This window comes from Nuphar pumila, chromosome 5, assembly GCF_984573655.1.
Source record: "Nuphar pumila chromosome 5, dmNupPumi1.hap1.1, whole genome shotgun sequence".
Classification (NCBI taxonomy): domain Eukaryota; kingdom Viridiplantae; phylum Streptophyta; class Magnoliopsida; order Nymphaeales; family Nymphaeaceae; genus Nuphar; species Nuphar pumila.
The window spans coordinates 39,243,306-39,262,795 of NC_143253.1; the positions used below are offsets into that span (position 1 = coordinate 39,243,306).

Genomic DNA, 19,490 nt, shown 5'->3' on the forward strand with positions numbered 1-19,490 from the left:
AATGTGGCATTGTAGCGGGCAAAATTGAAACATAGGAAAAAGAAAATGGTATTCATGTTTTGTTATTTACTCAAAATTAATTTGGAAAATTTCCCAGTTAGAACCCTCTTTTGCCCTACACCCCCAATAAACACCCCCTTGCTTTCATAAAATGACTTTTGTGGCTCTTATCTTTTTGAAACAAAATAGTCAAATAGGGGCCTAGGTCTCACTTTTTTTTTTTTTTTTTGGATTTTATAACCCGAACAAACCTCACCGACACGAAGACATGGTTGCGCTGGCTCAGCCTGCCATACCTATGGTCGTCATGCGGGGGTGTAAAACTCCAAGGCTAGGACCCCCACCCCAGGGCTTATAGGCCCATGGTCTCACTGATAGAGGTTAAACGTGAATTTACCTGTCTTAAATTTACTAAACTTCTTCTCCTCTACGTTAACATAAGGGTAAAAATTCTTTCCCAATGCAATGTTAGAAAAGACATTTCAAAAACATCTCAACAATCACAGATTTGCTTCGGGTCTCTCTTTAGACTATTTTATCCAAAAGATGGATATCGAGAATGCCATTCTTGCGAAAACATAGGCCTGCTGCCAGAATCACCTAATAGCAGTAGGGCATCGAAAAATCCAGGATTTCTAGATTTTAGCATTTTCAGAGTAGTATCAAGAATTTGAAAAGTCCCAAATTTCTGGAATCCAGTTGGCATTCAAAGGCACCTTTCCATGACCAAAAGTTGCATACATTATTATGAGAATCCAAATAAAGTAATCTGTTTTACTATCATCATAAATTCCATTGTACAGTGAAAGCTTTCATGAATAATTAAAACAGAGTGATGGATTTTGAGACCCAGAATGCCTTTTTTTAAGATATGGAAGATGTTCAGCCACACATGAAGTGGCCAGACTGTGCTAGGACTTTGGTTGCCTGAGTGCTTGCTAGTCACAAGGACCTACTCATGTGTGGATCAATATGCTGTCATGTCATGATTCGGCATCACCACTCTCTTCTTAGGTTGTGATTGTCATCAAGTGAACATGACCAAGTTCTTGAATTGCAAAGTTTCCATAAACAGCAACTAGGCGCTTGAGCATTTTTTCTCACAAAAGGATTTCATGAACTTAGTCACATCTCATGTGATCCTAATTTTGGGCCCGAAGTTCATGGCTACCATCTTTTTTTATAACTTATTGGAGTTGAGAAGATCATATCTACAGTCCAAAAATGCAAATTTATTTGTTATTTTGAATTCAATAAACCAGACTTTTACAATGATTGGACAACCAAACGGTTCTTATATTTTGCTCTTATCGAATGAAAATGATCAAAGCATGAAACCCCTTCTAGGTTTAGTTCCATTAAGCCGTTGTTGTAATGACCAATTGGTTTATGAAAGCAGAAAGAAAACCTATTTCTTCCCACATATTGCCACTTTTTCATTTTACTAGAGATTTCAAAATTTCTCATTGGAGTTATGATTAATTAACGATAATTAAACAGCAACAATTAGCCGATATTTTGAAATATGTTATTGAATGTTGAGTTACACCTAAGACAGTAGTTGTTAGCATTTTGAGGTTTTTCTCTTTTTGCCAATGCAAAGATTGGTTTTATTTTCTTATTTTGTTTTTATCGAGCCTTATATAAGCCTAGGGGTGGCAAAACCTGACACGACCCACCAACCCAACCCGCCTCTTAGGCGGGTTCAGGTTGGGCAAAAATGAACCAGTTTAATAAATGGGTCGACCCGCTTAACCCGTTTATTAAACGGGTCGGGTTCGTGTTAGGGGTATGCCAACCCGCCAACCTGGCTGACCCGTTTAATAAACGGGTCAGGCGGGCAGGTCAACCTGCCAACCCGTTTACCCAACCCAACCAGTTTATTAAACGGGTTGGCGGGTCGTGTCGGCTTACCCGTTTAATAAACGGGTCGGGTTCGGGTTGAGGTATGCTGACCCACCAACCCGACCCGATTGCCACCCCTATATAAGCCTGGACAAACTGATGGCATAGAGAAGCAGAGAAAGATTAACAATGGCCAACAAGAAGTACTACTTTAATAAAACTGCACATCACAAGTGCCATCAGAGTCACTGACCAATATACAATATTTTTCCATCATTGGCATGATACCGAACATATATTATTACTTTCCTTCCGAAATTCGGTTTTGTGTCTCTACAACTTGTAACTAGGAGTAGGCAATGGGCCGACGGCCCCATGGGCCAAGCTGACTCGGTCCCATAGGTCAGGTTTGGGTTAAAAGGTTTTAGGCTCGGGCTCATTAAGTACCGGGCCGCCGGCCCGTTATATACGTGGGCCGGGCTTAGGCCGGTTCGATGGGTCCAAGTTATTTATTAATTTTTTAATAATACAAAAATTAACTATTGCATAATAACTTGATAACTATTACTAGTTACATCAATTTTATGAAAACTAGAAAGATAATTAATTGGGTGCATAGGAAGTTGAAAACTTGTTAATTATTACTATTTACAAATAGATTTGGGTTGGTTCTGCCCGGGCTGCTTCACAATGGATTGGGCCATGTGCTGCTTTTCAAACTCGGGGCCATTAAGAACCAGGTTAAAACCCACGGGCCAGGCCATCTTGAAGCCTACCGCAGATGGCCCGATCCCACCCCTACTTGTAACAAACTGAAAAGCATAATCTCTTTCTACACACCATAGTGACAAATATGGTGAGATTTACGAAAATCTTGCATTTTTTCCACGAATAATATTTTAGAAATTAAAAACGGTAATTTTTCATGAGATTTACAAAATATCACGAATTTTTAGTTTGTGACAATATCTCGCAAAAATATCACGAGATTTTGTAAATCTCGCGATATATCGGCACAATGTTTGGCATGGAGGCTGCCGGTCTTCGTGTCCTTCATCTTCTTCCTCTTGGTGGCGCAGGTGTTGAAGCTGGCCATCAACATCCTCAACAAGGACGATGCCGAGGAGGCGTTCAGGGCATGCATCAGCAACTTGGTGCTTCGGGTCGGTGATGGGTTGCGTCGTGTTGTCCATGGTGTGCGCCATTGAGATCAGGTTGGACAGCGTTGCACTAGTCACCCCGTCACCACCGCACTCCTCGCCTATATCTCTACCGTCATCTATGCGGCTATGCCTTCACCCATTAGAATAGCTTGGCTCCTTGGTTCTTTTTCTGTCTCAATGCCAAGATGGGGAGCTCTGTTTTCCTTGATTGGTGTGAAGGGAACCTCTTCTCTTCTTTGGCATTTTGGGGTTGTCTATTTGAACATTTGGGCATGTCTTAGTAACAGAAAATGGATATACAGGCGTCAAAAATTTTGTTTTGGCTTTTGGGTGCCTGAGGGCTGCTATTTGTTTAAGTGAATGAGATGAGTTTGTTTTGATGTATATACACTGGTTGAATTCACTATTTGATGGGTTTTTTATTCCATTTTTTAGCATAAGATTGGTAAGACATTGGTTTTCTGAAATTTAAGGTTTCTTGCAGAGGACGTGCTTGTTTTAATGATTTTTTATTTGAAATCATTTGTTGATTAGTTTTGCTTACTGCTAATAGAGAGTTAAGGTAACAATGGATGATATGGTTAGTGGAACTGTGGAATTGAAAATAAATTTTATATTTTTTATATAAAATTAATTGTGTAATTAGTTTATTTTTATTTGATTTCTTTAGATTTTTTGAGAAATCATTTGATTTTTTATATTTTGCCAAAAGAAAAAACTCGAAAAATATTCAGAAAGTTGAAAATCTCCAGACAAATTCACAACCGAGAAATTACCGTTTTAAACTTTTGTTACTATGTTACACACACGTTCACATACACAGGCACACACGAAACCAGGGCAATCCTTTTCATTCATTAGCGCATTAAAAAACATACAATTGCCTAATTGTAGGACCCACAGCATCATCAATTTTAAATCCCTGTCAAACATTGTAAAAAGCACCAAAAAATGAGAATGTCAAGCATGCCTCATTAATATCCTTTGGACACCCAAAAACAAATAACAAAAGAAGGGAATACATGCCAAACAGATATAATTAACAATTGCCAAATTGCTCTTGAGAGAATTATTCAACAAAAAATTTTCCTCCTAACTAACCGTTGAGGCCAGAGCTATTTAGGGTAGAAAAAGGAGCTGTTGGTGAAAGACCACATCAAAGCAGAACCTCTGCGGCTCCGCCCACACTCCACCAAACAAAATAAAGAGAAAAAAGGCGTTTTCACATTTCACAATGGGTCAAAAAGCATCAGACACATTTCTTGAAAGCTGTGAAACACACCCACAACAGAGATCTTTTATTTTTCTTAATCGTCTGCTTGCTAATGTTAAAATACTTTTACAACCACAGAGCAGAAAATTAACAAAAGTGATTCATGTCCGGAAACCCACATTAAATTTTCATTAACAATAAAACCACAAGCCAGGATTCCTCCCCAAGGAACCCCAACGCTTCCTATGCTTTACGTCTTTGTTTTTTTACTTTTTTACAATAGCCCCCACTGGCTGTGTCAGTGCCCATTTTGTCTCTTCCGTTTTCTCTTTAACATGCCCTCTGCTTGAAGGGGAAGAAGAAACAGCAGCAGAAACAGGAAGAGGTTTTCTGTGTTGGATTTCAGTATCAGACTGTAAAATGCAAGATATGCTAATGCGTTGAGATACATTTTTCTGGTTGGGTTTTAATTGAAAGAAGGTGAACCCATTTCACAAAAATGAGAAGAAAAGGAGACCCATTCGTTATCTTCTTCATCATCCTCTTCATAGGAACTGCCACCACTGTTTCAGCTGCTCCCCCAGGTATGAATAAGAGAAGCGCCCATCAAATTCTCTTATTTTTTTCTTCTGATTCCTAGCATTGTAAAGGTCTAATTTTTTGTTACAGGGTTTGTTTCTAGCTTCTTCTCCAACTCATTTTCTGCTCTGCTGAAATATTTTAGATCACTATCTGCTACTACAAAAACTGGTAAGTCTGAAAATTCTCCTGTTGTCTTCAAATCAGTGACTGTTGGCCTTAAAGTTTGCATTTTGCTTCTGCCTGTGCAGCTATTGCAGTAAGGCCTGTGATGCAATTTGAGAGTGGGTACACTGTTGAAACTGTTTTTGATGGGAGCAAGCTTGGGATTGAGCCATACTCTGTTCAGGTTTCCCAGAATGGGGAGCTTCTGGTTTTGGACTCTCTTAACAGCAACCTGTACAAGATCTCAATGCCTTTATCAAGATGTATGTGTGCATTTTACTTGTTCAACTGTTTTCTTTTATCTTTTTCTGAAGAATCGTGATTTTAGTCATTTGTTTCCACTCTTGTGGAGAAATGCAGATAGCAGAGCAAAGTTGGCGGCCGGTTCAACAGAAGGATACTCTGGGCATGTGGATGGGAAGGCGAGAGAGGCAAGATTGAACCATCCAAAGTCATTCACAGTGGATGATAAGGGAAATATTTATGTTGCTGACAGTATGAACATGGCCATAAGGAAGATCAGTGATTCAGGTAGGACATTTAGATCTTTCTTAAAACCGTAGACCCTTGAACTCCTTGGGGGTTTTCAGTTCTTTCAAAGATTTCATGAATGCTGCATTTGGGTGATCAATTCTTTTGCATGTCTAAAGATGGTTTGGTTTAGTGTCCTGACATTTTCATCTGGATGAGCGTATAAAAACCGTGGTACACTTCTTTAGGCATTTTCTGATGGTTAGTTATAAAGTTTTCTTTTAGGAGATGATTTGCTAGTGACTGTCCATGTTACTTGTTTTTTTTGTCTTTGTTTTCCTTATTTTGTTAATTATGATGCAAATTTTTCAAGATCTAGTGGTCTTAATAATGTAATGCATGAGAGGAACAATGACTAAAACTGTTCTGGTGTAGCACACATTAGATATTGGTTAAATTTTGATAGAAAGAGAAACAAAACAATTGTTCTGTATCATCTTATAGCTTTCATTGCATTATGCTAAGAACAGAAGAGAAGATTATTGGTGTTACTGAATTCTATAGTTTTCTTCCCATTTATGTTATGTTAGTAGAACTAGCCAGTGTCTCTGAATGTTCTAAATAATCATGCAAGTGTATTAAGATAAGTGATGCCAATGCTTGTTGGGTAGTTGATGATGTTTGTTTCATTCTAAGTGTAAGAGAAGTTACAGTGTGGTTACTCTTAATTGTTATAGGAGTTACAACTATAGCTGGAGGAAAATGGAGCAGAGGTGACCATGTTGATGGGCCAAGTGAAGATGCAAAGTTTTCAAATGATTTTGAAGTGATATATATTGGAAGTAGTTGTTCTCTGCTTGTTGTAGACCGTGGCAAACAGGCAATTAGAGAGATCCAACTTCACTTTGATGATTGTGCATATCAGTATGGAAACCAGTTTTCGTCGGGTAAACTGTGAAACAGTAATTCGGCTAAATTGCAGCACCTTTTGTTTTTCTCATGTTTATAGTTTAGATTCTTTTCTGTTAGTTGGCTCTTGCTGGAGCTTGAATACAATGGTAGTTGTGAATAGCTGTTGCAGGGATTGCTGTGCTTCTCGGAGCTGGATTTTTTGGTTACATGCTGGCTCTGCTACAAAGAAGAGTTGGAACCATAGTTTCACCACAGAATGTAAGTACCCTGTTCCATTTGTACTCCATCTCATTTCTTCTCCGTGCATGTGTTTGTTTTAGGCTATGTAACAAGGACACAGCTAAATGGACACGGAAGATACCATTTTTGTGTAAATTTCTACTAAGAATATATACAATGGGACACGACATGGGGGTAAGTTGGAGTATCCCTGGAACATAGGTTTAGCGCTGATGAACACATTGGAGTATCAATTCTAGGACGATGGCTTATTCTTCTTTCCCTACTTATGAAACCAAGTTGATGAAGAAGAAAATCATTGTTCATGCTCTTGGAGAATGCACCAAATTGATCCTAGTATCTAAGAAAGTTCAGTGGTATACTATCCAAGAACCTCCCTATATGTAATCACTGATAGTTGTTTAGTCTCTCTGTAGAACTTCTGGTTCCTCTCTGGAAAATCACCTGTTAGATGTCTCTTTTATGGATTAAGTACTGTATTTGAAATGCAGGATGGTGCCGATCCGGCAAAAGTTAGTTTCTCTTCTAGTTCACCATTAAAATCATCGATGAGGACACCACTGATCCCAGTAGATGGAGAATCGGAGAAGCTGGATGCAGGGTGGGTTTCATTTTGGAAGTTTTTTGTCGATGTTGTTTCCTCCATAATAGAAATCATTGGAGGATTGTGTTCAAATTTTAGAAAGAGGCCACAAGATGAGCAAAACAGTCACCACTACCAACAACACCAGCACCGACGAGCTAGTGTTTCGCCAGTGCAGGAGAGCTTTATCATCCCAGAGGGCGACGAACCACCTTCTCTAGACACACGAGTGCCTACTCCGAAGAAGAGCTATCCATTCATGTTTAAGGAAATTGAGAAGACTCATCATATTCGAAATGGCCATGATCGGCCTTATTACAACAATTGGGAACCCGAAAATCAACAGCAGCATCACCCCCAGGAGAGAATTTATCCTTTGCGCCATTACTCATCGGTGGCCCAGACTTTCTACGAACCAAGCTGTGAATCAAACAAAGAGATTGTGTTTGGAGCAGTGCAAGAAGAGGGAGGGAGGCAAGGAACGATGGAGATCAAGCCTGTGGATTATGGGGATCCCATGTATGATTATCACAACATAAGGTCTAGATCACATTATATGACTTATCATGATTATTGAGTCCACTCTGAAGCTCATATTTCCCCTTACCCTTTGCTATTAGGTCCTTTCTTGGATCTGTGAGTATAGGAGATTTTTTATGCAATGTATGTATGTTGTAGTAGGAATCTCAGCCTAGTGCTGCTTTTTGTCAGTAAGAAAACATGGATGGTTGATGTGTATTCTTGAGAATCTTGGATAGTGGCTTCATGTAACTTTATACTCTTTCATGTGCAAGAACTGTCTCTCTCTCTCTCTCTCTCTATATATATATATATATATATAGATAGATAAAGAGAGAGAGAGAGAGAGAGAGAGAGAGAGAGAGAGAGAGTAATGCTACGGTGCTGGGGGAGTACCTACTCCCACATACTAGAAGCTTTAGATTTTCAAATTTCTTGCACTCTTTTTGTTGATCAGAACCTGTAGATATGATCTACAATCATTATTTAGTAGAAAACAAGTTTTGAATCATGTAATTATAGCATATATGCAGGTTTTTTAATACCTTTAAAATCAACTGCTCATGACTTAAAAAATATTATTTTTATGTTCAAAAGGCATGAACTGAAGCATGATTCCTATCAAATAAACTATGTTGAATACATCTAAAGGTCTGATTGAGAAGTTGCAACTTAAAACTATGATTTCTAGTATGTGGGAGTAGGTGCTTCCAGAACGCCTTAGCATTTCTCTCTCTCTCTCTCTCTATATATATATATATATATGTGTGTGTGTGTGTGTGCGCGCACGCATGTGCGTGCGCGTGTGCTACAGTCATTTGTACGGATAATCTAGCAGAAAACATCATCTTTCACATTTTTTCTACTTTTCTTTTAGATCTGACTTTATAGATGCTCAAAATCAACTATAGACAATATACAAAATTTCATGACTTGAAAATCATACTTTTATGTTAAAAAAGATGATCCAAAGTGTGATCCCTTGCAATCAAACCATGTTAGAGGTCACTTTTTATGTAGTGTCACTGCATGCTTAACTTGGACCTTTGATGCTGATGACAATCCATCTGAACATTACCCGAGATGGACTGCATGCCCATCTCGAGAAATGCCAAGATGAGTGGCTGTCAAGCAAGTCGCAGCATGCCCACCAAGCAGCGATGCTAAATATAATGTGAACACTTAACACTTATCACTGTATTCTAAATACAGTTTCCTTTTGGTTCTATATAAGATTAAAAATGCTATGGAAAAGAAAAGTTGGGGTCCTTTCACCCAGATGCTAAAGTTGAGGTCCTTTTCTCAAGATGCTGAACTCAAGTTCAGCATTGATAGTATGGGAATTTAATAGTGAGCTTTAGCAGACCCTTGCTAGCATGCTTCAAGTGGGGCTAAGCCTAAGACCAAGTCAAGCCTATATGTCAAATAGATTTGTCATGTCTCCGGCCTCAAATTGTTGGATATACTAAACCCCTTAGGAGAGAGAAACCTTTTCTTGGGTGTCACCCAAATTTACTCAGACCAAAGAACAGAATCTAAATACTCAAAACCAAATATTAAGGGAGCATTTGTTTCACACCAAAATGTGAGAGAAACACCAACTGGGGCTCTGCGTGATTGGTAGGAGCTATCAGTGCACGTCTCCTTCTTGTGGGACGTTGCAGGTTCAAAACTCAATGGTACATTGAATAATAATAACTGGTGGGGTCCGCCTACCCCAGCTTGCCTTAAAAAAAAAAAGTGGGAGAAAGGGCCATTTTCGTATAAAAATTGGACCTCTTTTCCATGGGGGCTGAAACGAATGCCCCCTCAGTATAGCGGGTGCGGGACCTACACATTAAATGCCCATCCCCGCTTTCATAAGAAAATGGGAACCACTTGCCACTCATGACCAATCATGGAGTCTGAATTGAGTCATCTTACAGTGATCCCAATCACTTATATCCAAAGCTTTGGATGGGACAAACCCATTTACATACCTTGCATCTATCTTGATTCAGATGCAGATCAAAAGTAGGCCTGGTTGGATCCAGCTAGAGCACTTTATTAAGAACCAGAGCCAACAATCAACTAGATATGAGGTTCAACAACGTCAAAGGGGTTGAAAGGTTTGGTGGAGCTAAGATCCCATTGGGTCCAAAATAGAGTCCGAGTACTGTACTAGTTTGCTGAAGAAATCACTGTTTGGATCTAGCCTGTAAGATCCAAACAGTGTTTGCAGTCAAACCATGTTAGAAATCACTGTTTGGATCTTTGCAGCCCTTGGGTGGTCACTGTTTATTTATATCATTATTGTTTATTATAAAAGTTTACATGTGGTGCTAACCATAATATGTTACTATCTTGTAAACCCCATTAATCTTTTTAACAATCTATTCTGTTATTTGCATATTGGACCTATAGATCTGGCCTTTACAGTTTATTTAGAAAATCCCATTTTAGATTGAGAATATATAGGCTACCCTTGACTGCACCATACTAGAAACTCCATGTTCCATCACATTTTCTTGAGTTTTTTGTATATCAAACTCGATGGATATTATAGGTTTGTTTAGGGAAAAGCACATTTTAGATTGATTGATTAGTTTGTATAAGCAGATATTTTGAGGGGCTTCAAAATTTAATGGTATACAATGTGTCAAAATTTCAAGATTGAGAAAATTTCAGGTGGAAAAGCTTTCAGTCTAGCAATAATCTAAGATGAGACTCGAAACTTGAGGGCTCAAATTATCAAGGGTATTCCAGTCTTTTTCTATCCCAGCATCCCACCGGCTATGCAATGCTATTGGTCAATGGCAAAAGATGGGGTGGCCCACCAATGCCGGACAATTGCCCATGACTGTGTCTATCCATGGCCCATTCACACAGCTAAGGTACATGATTCCTTTAGTGACGTTAGGAAGGAATCGTCCTAGCTCCAAAACTTACATGTGAAATGAGTCATGCCTAATCAGGTTACAACCCCCTTGCCCCTTCGTCTATCCACAGTCCTGATGCCTTTATCCTTTCTTTCTTTATTGAAAGGCAAGCTTGGATGAGGCAGACCACCGCCAGTTCTTATTCAAGATACCACTGGGGTTTGAACCTGCAACTTCTCACTACAAGGAAACCTGCACTGACAGGTCCTACCAACCACGTGGAGCCCCACTGATTTATTGCTTCAGCCAAGATAAGAAAAACCTTGGTTCTCATGGGCTGCAACCAGAATGAGTGTGAACCTAGCTAGCCCTAGTTCCGGCCTCAGCGGATAAAACTCATGAGGTCTACCATGCCCTTGCAGTAAGGGATGCACATCTCGATGATCAAATTTATGTGTGAAACTTTACTTAAAGGAAACCAACAAAATCATAAATATGTTAATTACATATTTGCAAAATTTTTATTATATGTGATTTTTCTTAATAGTTATGATTTTGTCGAATCATATATATACTTGTTTTTGTTATAGGGTTTTTTCTTATCATTTGTATCTGAAAAAAACTTCTTTGTAGAACCCTTGCAATAATTTTTGCATTCTAAGAAGGTCGCAGTATCATTCTTATGATCAACTTCTCTATCTACAGGCTTGAAAGGTGAGTTCCATACAATATATACCTACATATCTTCATACGTATTTTCGAGGAGGTTGCGATATCATTCTTATGATTAACTTTTATTTAGGGTTTACTATGTTTATAGTTTTTTTATACAAATATATATTGTTATAGATGATTTATGATTATTTGCTTGTTCTTTAGTTAATATTTGTTGTTCTTGTGTTGGTGCAATGGGACTAGGATTCACTCTGTACAAGTATTAAAAGGGTTAAAGTACACTATCGTAGTTATTGTAGGTAGTCAATGATGGCGGCTAAAAAGGCTAAAGGATACTACCGTATGTTTTTATACAACTTTGCATACTAATAAACAAATTTTAATATGCACAACGACACTACACTAGATTTATGTTATAGTTCTTAATTCCTTTCAACTAAGGCAACGAGCACTGAGTTCTTTGAAAAATGAACATGAAGAAAAATGATTTCATACTATAAAATTCTATGTCGAACACATATTTAGCAGATAAAAACCTCAAACAAATAGTACGATAACATAACTTACTCAATAATGTATTTTTTTTATATGTTTGTTATCTCCTGTTTTGTATATATTTGTTATCTCTTTTTCATGCATGTGTTGCAGGTTCGTTTAAAAAGATTGAACGTCATAGAGGATGGAGGGTATTCCTTAATAAGAGAATAAGTAATTACTTTGCATTTATTTGTTAACTTATTTCATACATGTACATATTTTTTATTTGGTATTTTCTCATTTTATAGGTATGATTGTAGTATATTTGTCATACAATATATGAAGTACTTGAGTATAAATTAAATATTAAACTTCACACATGTATATGTTTATACGTTGGTTATTAACTAGTTTAAAATGTTAGGTGTAGTTAGTTATTTGTTAATAAAATGTTATTTTCAACAAGATGTCAAAGATATAAAGAATCATATGAATAAGTTCTACAAGCACACGAAGGAAAGAGCTTTCAATGGTACAAAAGATAATAAAAAGGCGAAGACATCGGTTAGAGAGGTGCCGAAAGAGTTTGTCCAACTAGCTAAGTTGTGAACAATTATACACTTTAGTAATAGATCAAGTTAAACTTATATTTAATTGGATGAATAAAGTTAAACTTTGTAATTGAATAGATCAAGTTAAACCTTGACTATAACTTTGTAATAAAGTCCATGTAATGAATGTAACTTTCTAATTGTTAAACTTCAAGTTATCTGATTTCTAAGTTAATTATATTGATTTGTTTATACATAGAGAAACAATTTTGTAAAACTGTTTGATTTTTGTGAATCAGTAAGCTTTTTGCAAATATACTCCATGAGATTTCAAAACATATATGCGAATAGATATGATATATGTAAATGAGTTGAAAATAGTTGCCGAAATTAGTAGCTGAAAAGGAAGCAGGTTAGGGACCACTAGTTGGAGAGAAAAGACAAAATCCTTGATTATGCAAAAATAAGCAGGTTGAGAACCACAACGGGTTTATAAATTATTCAACAAATTCACAATAAATAAATTTTTTTGCAAATTTATCATAGTTTCACAATTATGTAAGTATGATATTTGTGATATTTAAAGATTCACAAATAACCTCATGCGAGAGCGTACAATATATGCAAACATGTAAGCTATTTGCGAAATTAGTAGTTAGTGTTTTACACATAAATTTATGTGATTTCAAGATATATGTAAAGCAATATGTTATTTGCGAGAGGTGTTTCACACATATTTTTATGTGAAATTTTTTATTATATGCAAAAGGGTCGGATGTTTGCAATTTTTGTGGTTTTAGTTTCACCAAGATTTTGCAAATAAATTTATGCGAGTTCGCGAGGTTTAAATTCTCATAAAAAACATGAGATTATGGATTTAGGAGAGTGTTGGACAAATTTGATGGGCGGTACAATTTTATCACAAAAATGCCTAAATTCGTAAAGGATAAAAGTATCCTAACGATGCTAGATTTTTACGATTTTACACATTGAAAGAATATAAAAAATTATTGGGTTTTTAGAGAATTGCCTCAAATTAACCGTACAATACCGTCATTTTTTTGATGTAATTAATAATCATATCGAGATTTAGTATCAAGTTTTGCGTCTGAATCCAAGTTTGAATCTAAGAAAAATCCAAATCAAATACACGTCGATGGCTGATTTTCTGTAATGACTAGATTCAACCCGAGTCAGACCGTTTATATCCCCACTGAAAGGCTACAACCATTTTTACTGTTCCTAGCCAACATTAGCCCAAAATGTGCACCATCTTCAATGGCATTTATGTGGTCAGGGAAGAAATAAATGACCATTTAAAGGATTCATAGGGACAAGACAGAGGGTGTAAAGCTACTAAATAAATTGCATGATGATCAAAGAATCACTAAATGAGTCGGTTTATATAGTGAAGGCTCACTCTTTTCTTTGTGAGATTTTTTAGTTGTTTTCAATACCAATTAGGAAATCCTTTTTTTTTTTTAACCTTTCTTTCCTTTTCCCATTTAGTTCTATGGTGTTTCACGATGATATGAGCCGAGAGAAGTTTCAAAATGTAATGGATAGGCCTTGATTTTATAGTAAGTTTTTTATAGGTTTGTTTTTTTGCTGCGTTTTTAACAGGAAAATATGGGGATCTGGGCAAAACTAAATAGAATAAAATACAAAAACAATTGTGATTTTTCTTCCTCAAGAAACTGCCAATAAAATTGAATGTATTGGGGCAAAATAACGTCATTTTTTAACAACATAATTGTGTTTGGGTTCCAATGAGAGCTGGATGGTAAGGTCGAATATATCATAATCATAATTGCAACCTATATAACCAATATCTGTCATATTTTGAAAATGTCACAACTTCATCATAATATTTGTTATACCAACCAGGTGAAAATTGGATTTCAGAAAAGAGATTTCAAGCCTAGAGGCACGTTCTTAAGATCACTATCTTTAGAACTTCAATCGCCCCACTCCGGAAATTCCGAAGATGCAAAAAAGGGTTTTGTTACGACTGAGTTCTCAGGATACAACTAGGTTTGAACCTCAAGAGAGTCACTGCTTGGCAAGAACAGATGACCTCTCCCACACATGAACTCTGTAAGCCAAACCGAGAAGAAAGAAAGGAGAAAACTGGAGAGTCAGAGATTTTGATTTTCAAAAGAAGAAATTAGAAGAATTTATAGACTTTTAGAGAGGCCAAAACGTTTTGCGATAAAGATTAATGGCCATAAATCTGACGGTTTAAAAATAGGACGAAAAGGTACCTGAACGGTCACCCACCTTTGAATGTTAATCAAAGGCCTCCAAAACCGTCCAACAGTCACAAAGCGCCTTAAACTCAATATAAATGATATTAAAACTTTTCAAACGGCCAGATATCTCAAAACCAAAAAATCAAAACGGATATTTGCGCCTCATATACACCTCGCACCTCGCACTGCTGCGAGCGAAGTGCAAAGTGCGCCATCAAAACGCCACATTACGCCTCAAGCGCCCTTGCGCATGCACGCGCGCGCGCGCATGCGCGAACGGCGCGTCCGTTGCTGCACGATGCACAGCAACGTCCGCAATCCATCTAAAGACTCAAGGCTTATCAAAGTAAAGAATAGATAACAAACTCTCTATTTAAACCTCTTGAAAAACTTTTCTCTCTTAGATATGGGACTAAACTTTTTCAAAACTCTTTTGGTAGAAATCATTAATATTTTAAAACTTTCCTAACAATCCCCCACTAGTTTTAAAATATATTTGGCTTGCATAGAAACTTATGCATCAGTGAGAGTGTCTGCATGACTTGAACCCCCACTATTTGAAAGAAAACCTAAATTAACCAAGGTGCTAAGTGGACTTACCTTGAACTTAGCTCCTTATATTGTTAACGGAGTTTTCAATCATACATAGGTTTCCAAAAGTTCGATTGTGTGGATTTCATGTTGGCACATTTAGAGCCTTGTGCTTTCCTGGATTCATGAGTGCTCTAGAGAATTGCCAATTCTCATAAGAAACGGCTCACATTTCTACACTCATATAGGTGAGTTTGTCTAGGTGTACTATAACACACACCTTAGCCTTAAGACCTACAAACTCATTAAGAGCTATTAGCTCAACCCTCATATTAGTTATAGCTCATGAGCACACATCAGTAATGGGCTTACATAAATATGCTCAATATCTGTCATTCACCAATTTGTTTCCCATTGAACCTATGCATGTGGGATCTCCAACGCTCTAGGTTGGGTATCCTTAGGTGATGACTTAATTGGCTTAATTTCCATTCCCCTCGATGTTTTATTGATGACATCTCTCGAAAGGCCTTTCGTAAATGGGTCTGCCAAATTTTGACATGACTTCACATATTTCAATGAAATAATATTGTCATCAATCATTTGTCTTATAAAACTGTGTCTTAGACTAATATGTCTAGACTTCCCATTGTATTTCATATTACCTGCTTTACATATAGCTGATTGGCTATCACAAAACATTGATATAGCAGGTATAGGCTTTTCACCTAGTGGAATATCCACTAGCATATTCTTAAGCCATTCAGCTTCTCTACAAGCAGATGCCAAAGCAATAAACTCAGATTCCATTGTAGAATGAGTTATACAGGTCTGTTTCTTAGACACCCATGCAACTGCTCCTCCTCCAAGGGTAAAAACCCAACCACTCGTAGACTTGGAATCTTCAAAGTCAGTATTCCAACTTGCATCACTATACCCTTCAATAACAGCAGGAAACTCGGTATAGTGAATTCCATAGTCTAAAGTATGCTTTAGATATCTAAGAATCCTGTTCACTGCATTCCAGTGTTGATGACCAGGATTATTAGTGTATCTACACACTTTACTCATTGCATAGGCAATGTCAGGCCTTATGCAGTTCATTGCATACATAAGGCTACCTACAACACTGGCATATTTTAATTGTTGAACACTTGCACCATCATTAGGAGTCAATTTCATATTTGGATCATATGGGGTGCATGCTGGTGAACTATTAAGATATCCATACTTTGTAAGAATTTTCTCAATATAATGTGATTGACATAATACAATGCCATTTTTATTTCTTATAATTTTGATTCCTAAAATAACATCTGCAACACCCAAGTCTTTCATACAAAACAAGGAAGATAAAAATCTTTTTGTTTGATTTATGCATTCACTATTGTTACCCAAAATAAGCATATCATCAACATATAAACAAATAATAATAATTGAGCTACTATCTACTTTACTGTAGACACATTTATCCGCATCATGAATTTTAAAACCATTATGCACCAGAGAACTATCAAATTTTTCATGCCATTGCTTAGGGGCTTGCTTTAATCCATATAAGGACTTCTCAAGTTTGCAAACTTTGCGCTCTTGCCCTAGCGCTACAAAACCTTTAGGTTGCTCCATATATATCTCTTAATCTAATTCTCCAGTTAAAAAGGCCGTTTTCACGTCAATTTGATAGATTTGAAGCTTATATATGGCAGCCATGGCAATCAAAATTCTAATAGTAGATATTCTGGTTACAGGAGCAAAAGTATCAAAAGAATCAATACCTTCTTTTTGTTTAAAGCCTTTTGCAACCAAACGTGCTTTAAATTTATCGATTGTACCATCAGCTTTTAATTTCTTTTTGAAAATCCATTTGCAGCCAATAGTTTTGCAACCAACAGGTAAATCCACTAATTTCCAAACATTATTAGACATAATTGATTCTATTTCATCATTAATAGCTTCTCTCCAAAAGGCAGCATCTTGAGAAAACATAGCCTCTTGAAAAGACACAGGATCATTCTCAATTAGAAATGTATAAAAGTCAGAACCAAAATTAGTTGGTTTTCTAATGCGTTTACTGAGTCTAACTTCAGTTTCTGGTTCATCAACACATTCATTAGAATATTCAATCATGTCATTTACAGAAAGTTCATCTACTATAATCTGGCTGCCATCAGGAAGAGAATCAAATGCATTTTTATGTTCTATGAAAGATGCATCTCTAGATTCTACAATAACATCATTAACAATGTCCAAAAATCTATATGCTTTACTATGTTCAACATACCCAACAAATGCACATTTAAATGCTTTAGGTCCAACCTTCTTCCTTTTATTTTCTGGAATTTTAACATATGCTAAACAACCCCAAACACGAAAATAACTAAGATTAGGTTTCTTACCAAAACACAATTTATAAGGTGATTTATCAGATTTGGAATAAGGAACTCGATTAAGAATATAACAAGCAGAAAGTATAGCTTCTCCCCACAAGTTGGAATGCAAACCCGTATTAAGAAGCATAGCATTCATCATTTCTACAAGTGTTCTGTTTTTCCTTTCTGCTACTCCATTTTGTTCAGGAGTTCTAGGTGCTGAAGTTTGATGGATAATGTCATTATCTCTACAGAATTTATCAAATTCTTCTCCTAAGTATTCACCTCCTCTATCTGTTCTTAAATGTATAATATTTGTTTTAAACCTATTTTGTACTTCAGCAAGATAAAGAAGAAATTTGGAAAATGCTTCAGATTTATGTTTCATCAAATAAACATAACAAAATTTCGAGTAATCATCTATAAAGGTAATGAAGTACCTATTGCCACCCCGACTTAAAACATTATCCATCGTACACACATCAGAATGCACTAATTCAAGCAATTTATAGTTCTTTTCTACACTAGAAAACGAGAGTCTAGTTAACTTAGTTTGAATGCATGTCTCACACTTATGTTTATGTTCTATTCTAACATGACAAGGAAGAAGACCGAAGTTATTCATATTATGAATGCAACGAGAATTTATATGTCCTAATCTTGAATGCCAAAGAAAATAGGAGTCAACCATATAAACAGAAGTAGTAGCTTCATTTATGCTCATCTTGAACATACCACTAGTGGCAAACCCTTTTCCTACAAAGATTTTCCCTTTGGTCACAGCTACAATCCCAGACTCAATAACAATCTTAAAACCATTTCGTGACAGGAGATCTGCAGAGATTAAATTTTTCCAAACTTCTGGAGCATAGTGGACATTCTCAAGTGTTAGGACTTTCCCGGAGGTGAACTTAATTTCCACACTCCCTTTTCCCAGCACTTTAGTTGAGGAAGAGTTTCCCATAAAGAGATTGCATCCCTCCCCCACTACTTCATATGACTTGAACAAGTTCCTGTCGTTTGCCACATGAACTGTGCTTCCAGTATCCAGGTACCAGTCCTTATTTACAGCCACCATAAAGGTTTCAGAGATTACAGCAACAAGCCTCTCCTTTGACTCATTTGGCTTAGGACCAGTCCTCTTCCGTTCTCTGCATTCTCTAGCAAAATGGCCAAACTTGCCACAAACATAGCAACTAATTTTCTTTTTATCAGTTGGCTTTTTCCCTTTCACAAAATTCTTTTTGATTTTCTGGGTTTTCATGATTTTGCCACCCTTGTTACTAACAAAATTCACTTTAGGATAACCTTCTTTAGGACTCGAATTCTTTTTGTCGCGAAGACGAGTCTCTTCTTCAATTCGGATGTCCTTAAGAAGGCCATCTAAAGCGATTTTCTCATTTTTATGTTTTAGGTGATTCCTATATTCTTTTCAGGAATCCGACAGCTTCCCAATGATGACAGCAACTTGGAAGTCATCATCAAGATACATACCTTCTCCTTTGATCTTATAGGCCAGTATTTGCATCTCATGAATTTAAGCAAGTATCGGCTTATCATCAACAATAGAAAAATTAACATACTGATCTACGATAAACCTTTTGTTACCAGCATCTTCTGCATTGTACTTGATCTCGAGAGCATTCCACAACTCTCCAGCCGACTCCAATGGTGAATATAGGTCAAAGAGTGAATCGGCTAAAGTGTTCAGGATATGCCCTTTGCATCTGTAGTTGTCAGTATGCCACTTCTCTAGCTCTTTCTTCTGTTCTTCTGTCTCAACTTCTCCAGCAACGACAGTGGGACAAGACTTTTTGAGGACATAGTCGATATGCAGCTCGGACAGCAAGAAAGATACCTTTGATTGCCACCGCTTGAAGTTTGACCCATCAAATCAATCGAGTTTTTCAAGGTCACGGCTAAGCAGATTGATGGAGTTGGATGTCGAACCAGAGGCCATAAATGAAGTTCTAAAATTGTTATACCAACCAGGTGAAAATTGGATTTCAGAAAAGAGATTTCAAGCCTAGAGGCACGTTCTTAAGATCGCTATCTTTAGAACTTCAATCGCCCCACTCCGGAAATTC

At 37.0% G+C, this 19,490-nt stretch overlaps 1 protein-coding gene across 1 annotated transcript; it reads left to right on the forward strand.

Moving 5' to 3' along the window:
* Window positions 1-4,906: 4,906 nt before the first annotated feature.
* LOC149837406 (uncharacterized) lies at window positions 4,907-7,909 on the forward strand. Its single transcript, XM_090007362.1, has 7 exons — window positions 4,907-4,971; window positions 5,052-5,228; window positions 5,326-5,496; window positions 6,174-6,383; window positions 6,518-6,606; window positions 7,080-7,189; window positions 7,271-7,909. The coding sequence occupies exons 2-7, from the start codon at window positions 5,072-5,074 to the stop codon at window positions 7,746-7,748; spliced, it is 1,215 nt and encodes a 404-aa protein (XP_089863488.1). The 5' UTR covers window positions 4,907-4,971; window positions 5,052-5,071; the 3' UTR covers window positions 7,749-7,909.
* The last annotated feature ends 11,581 nt before the right edge of the window (window positions 7,910-19,490 follow it).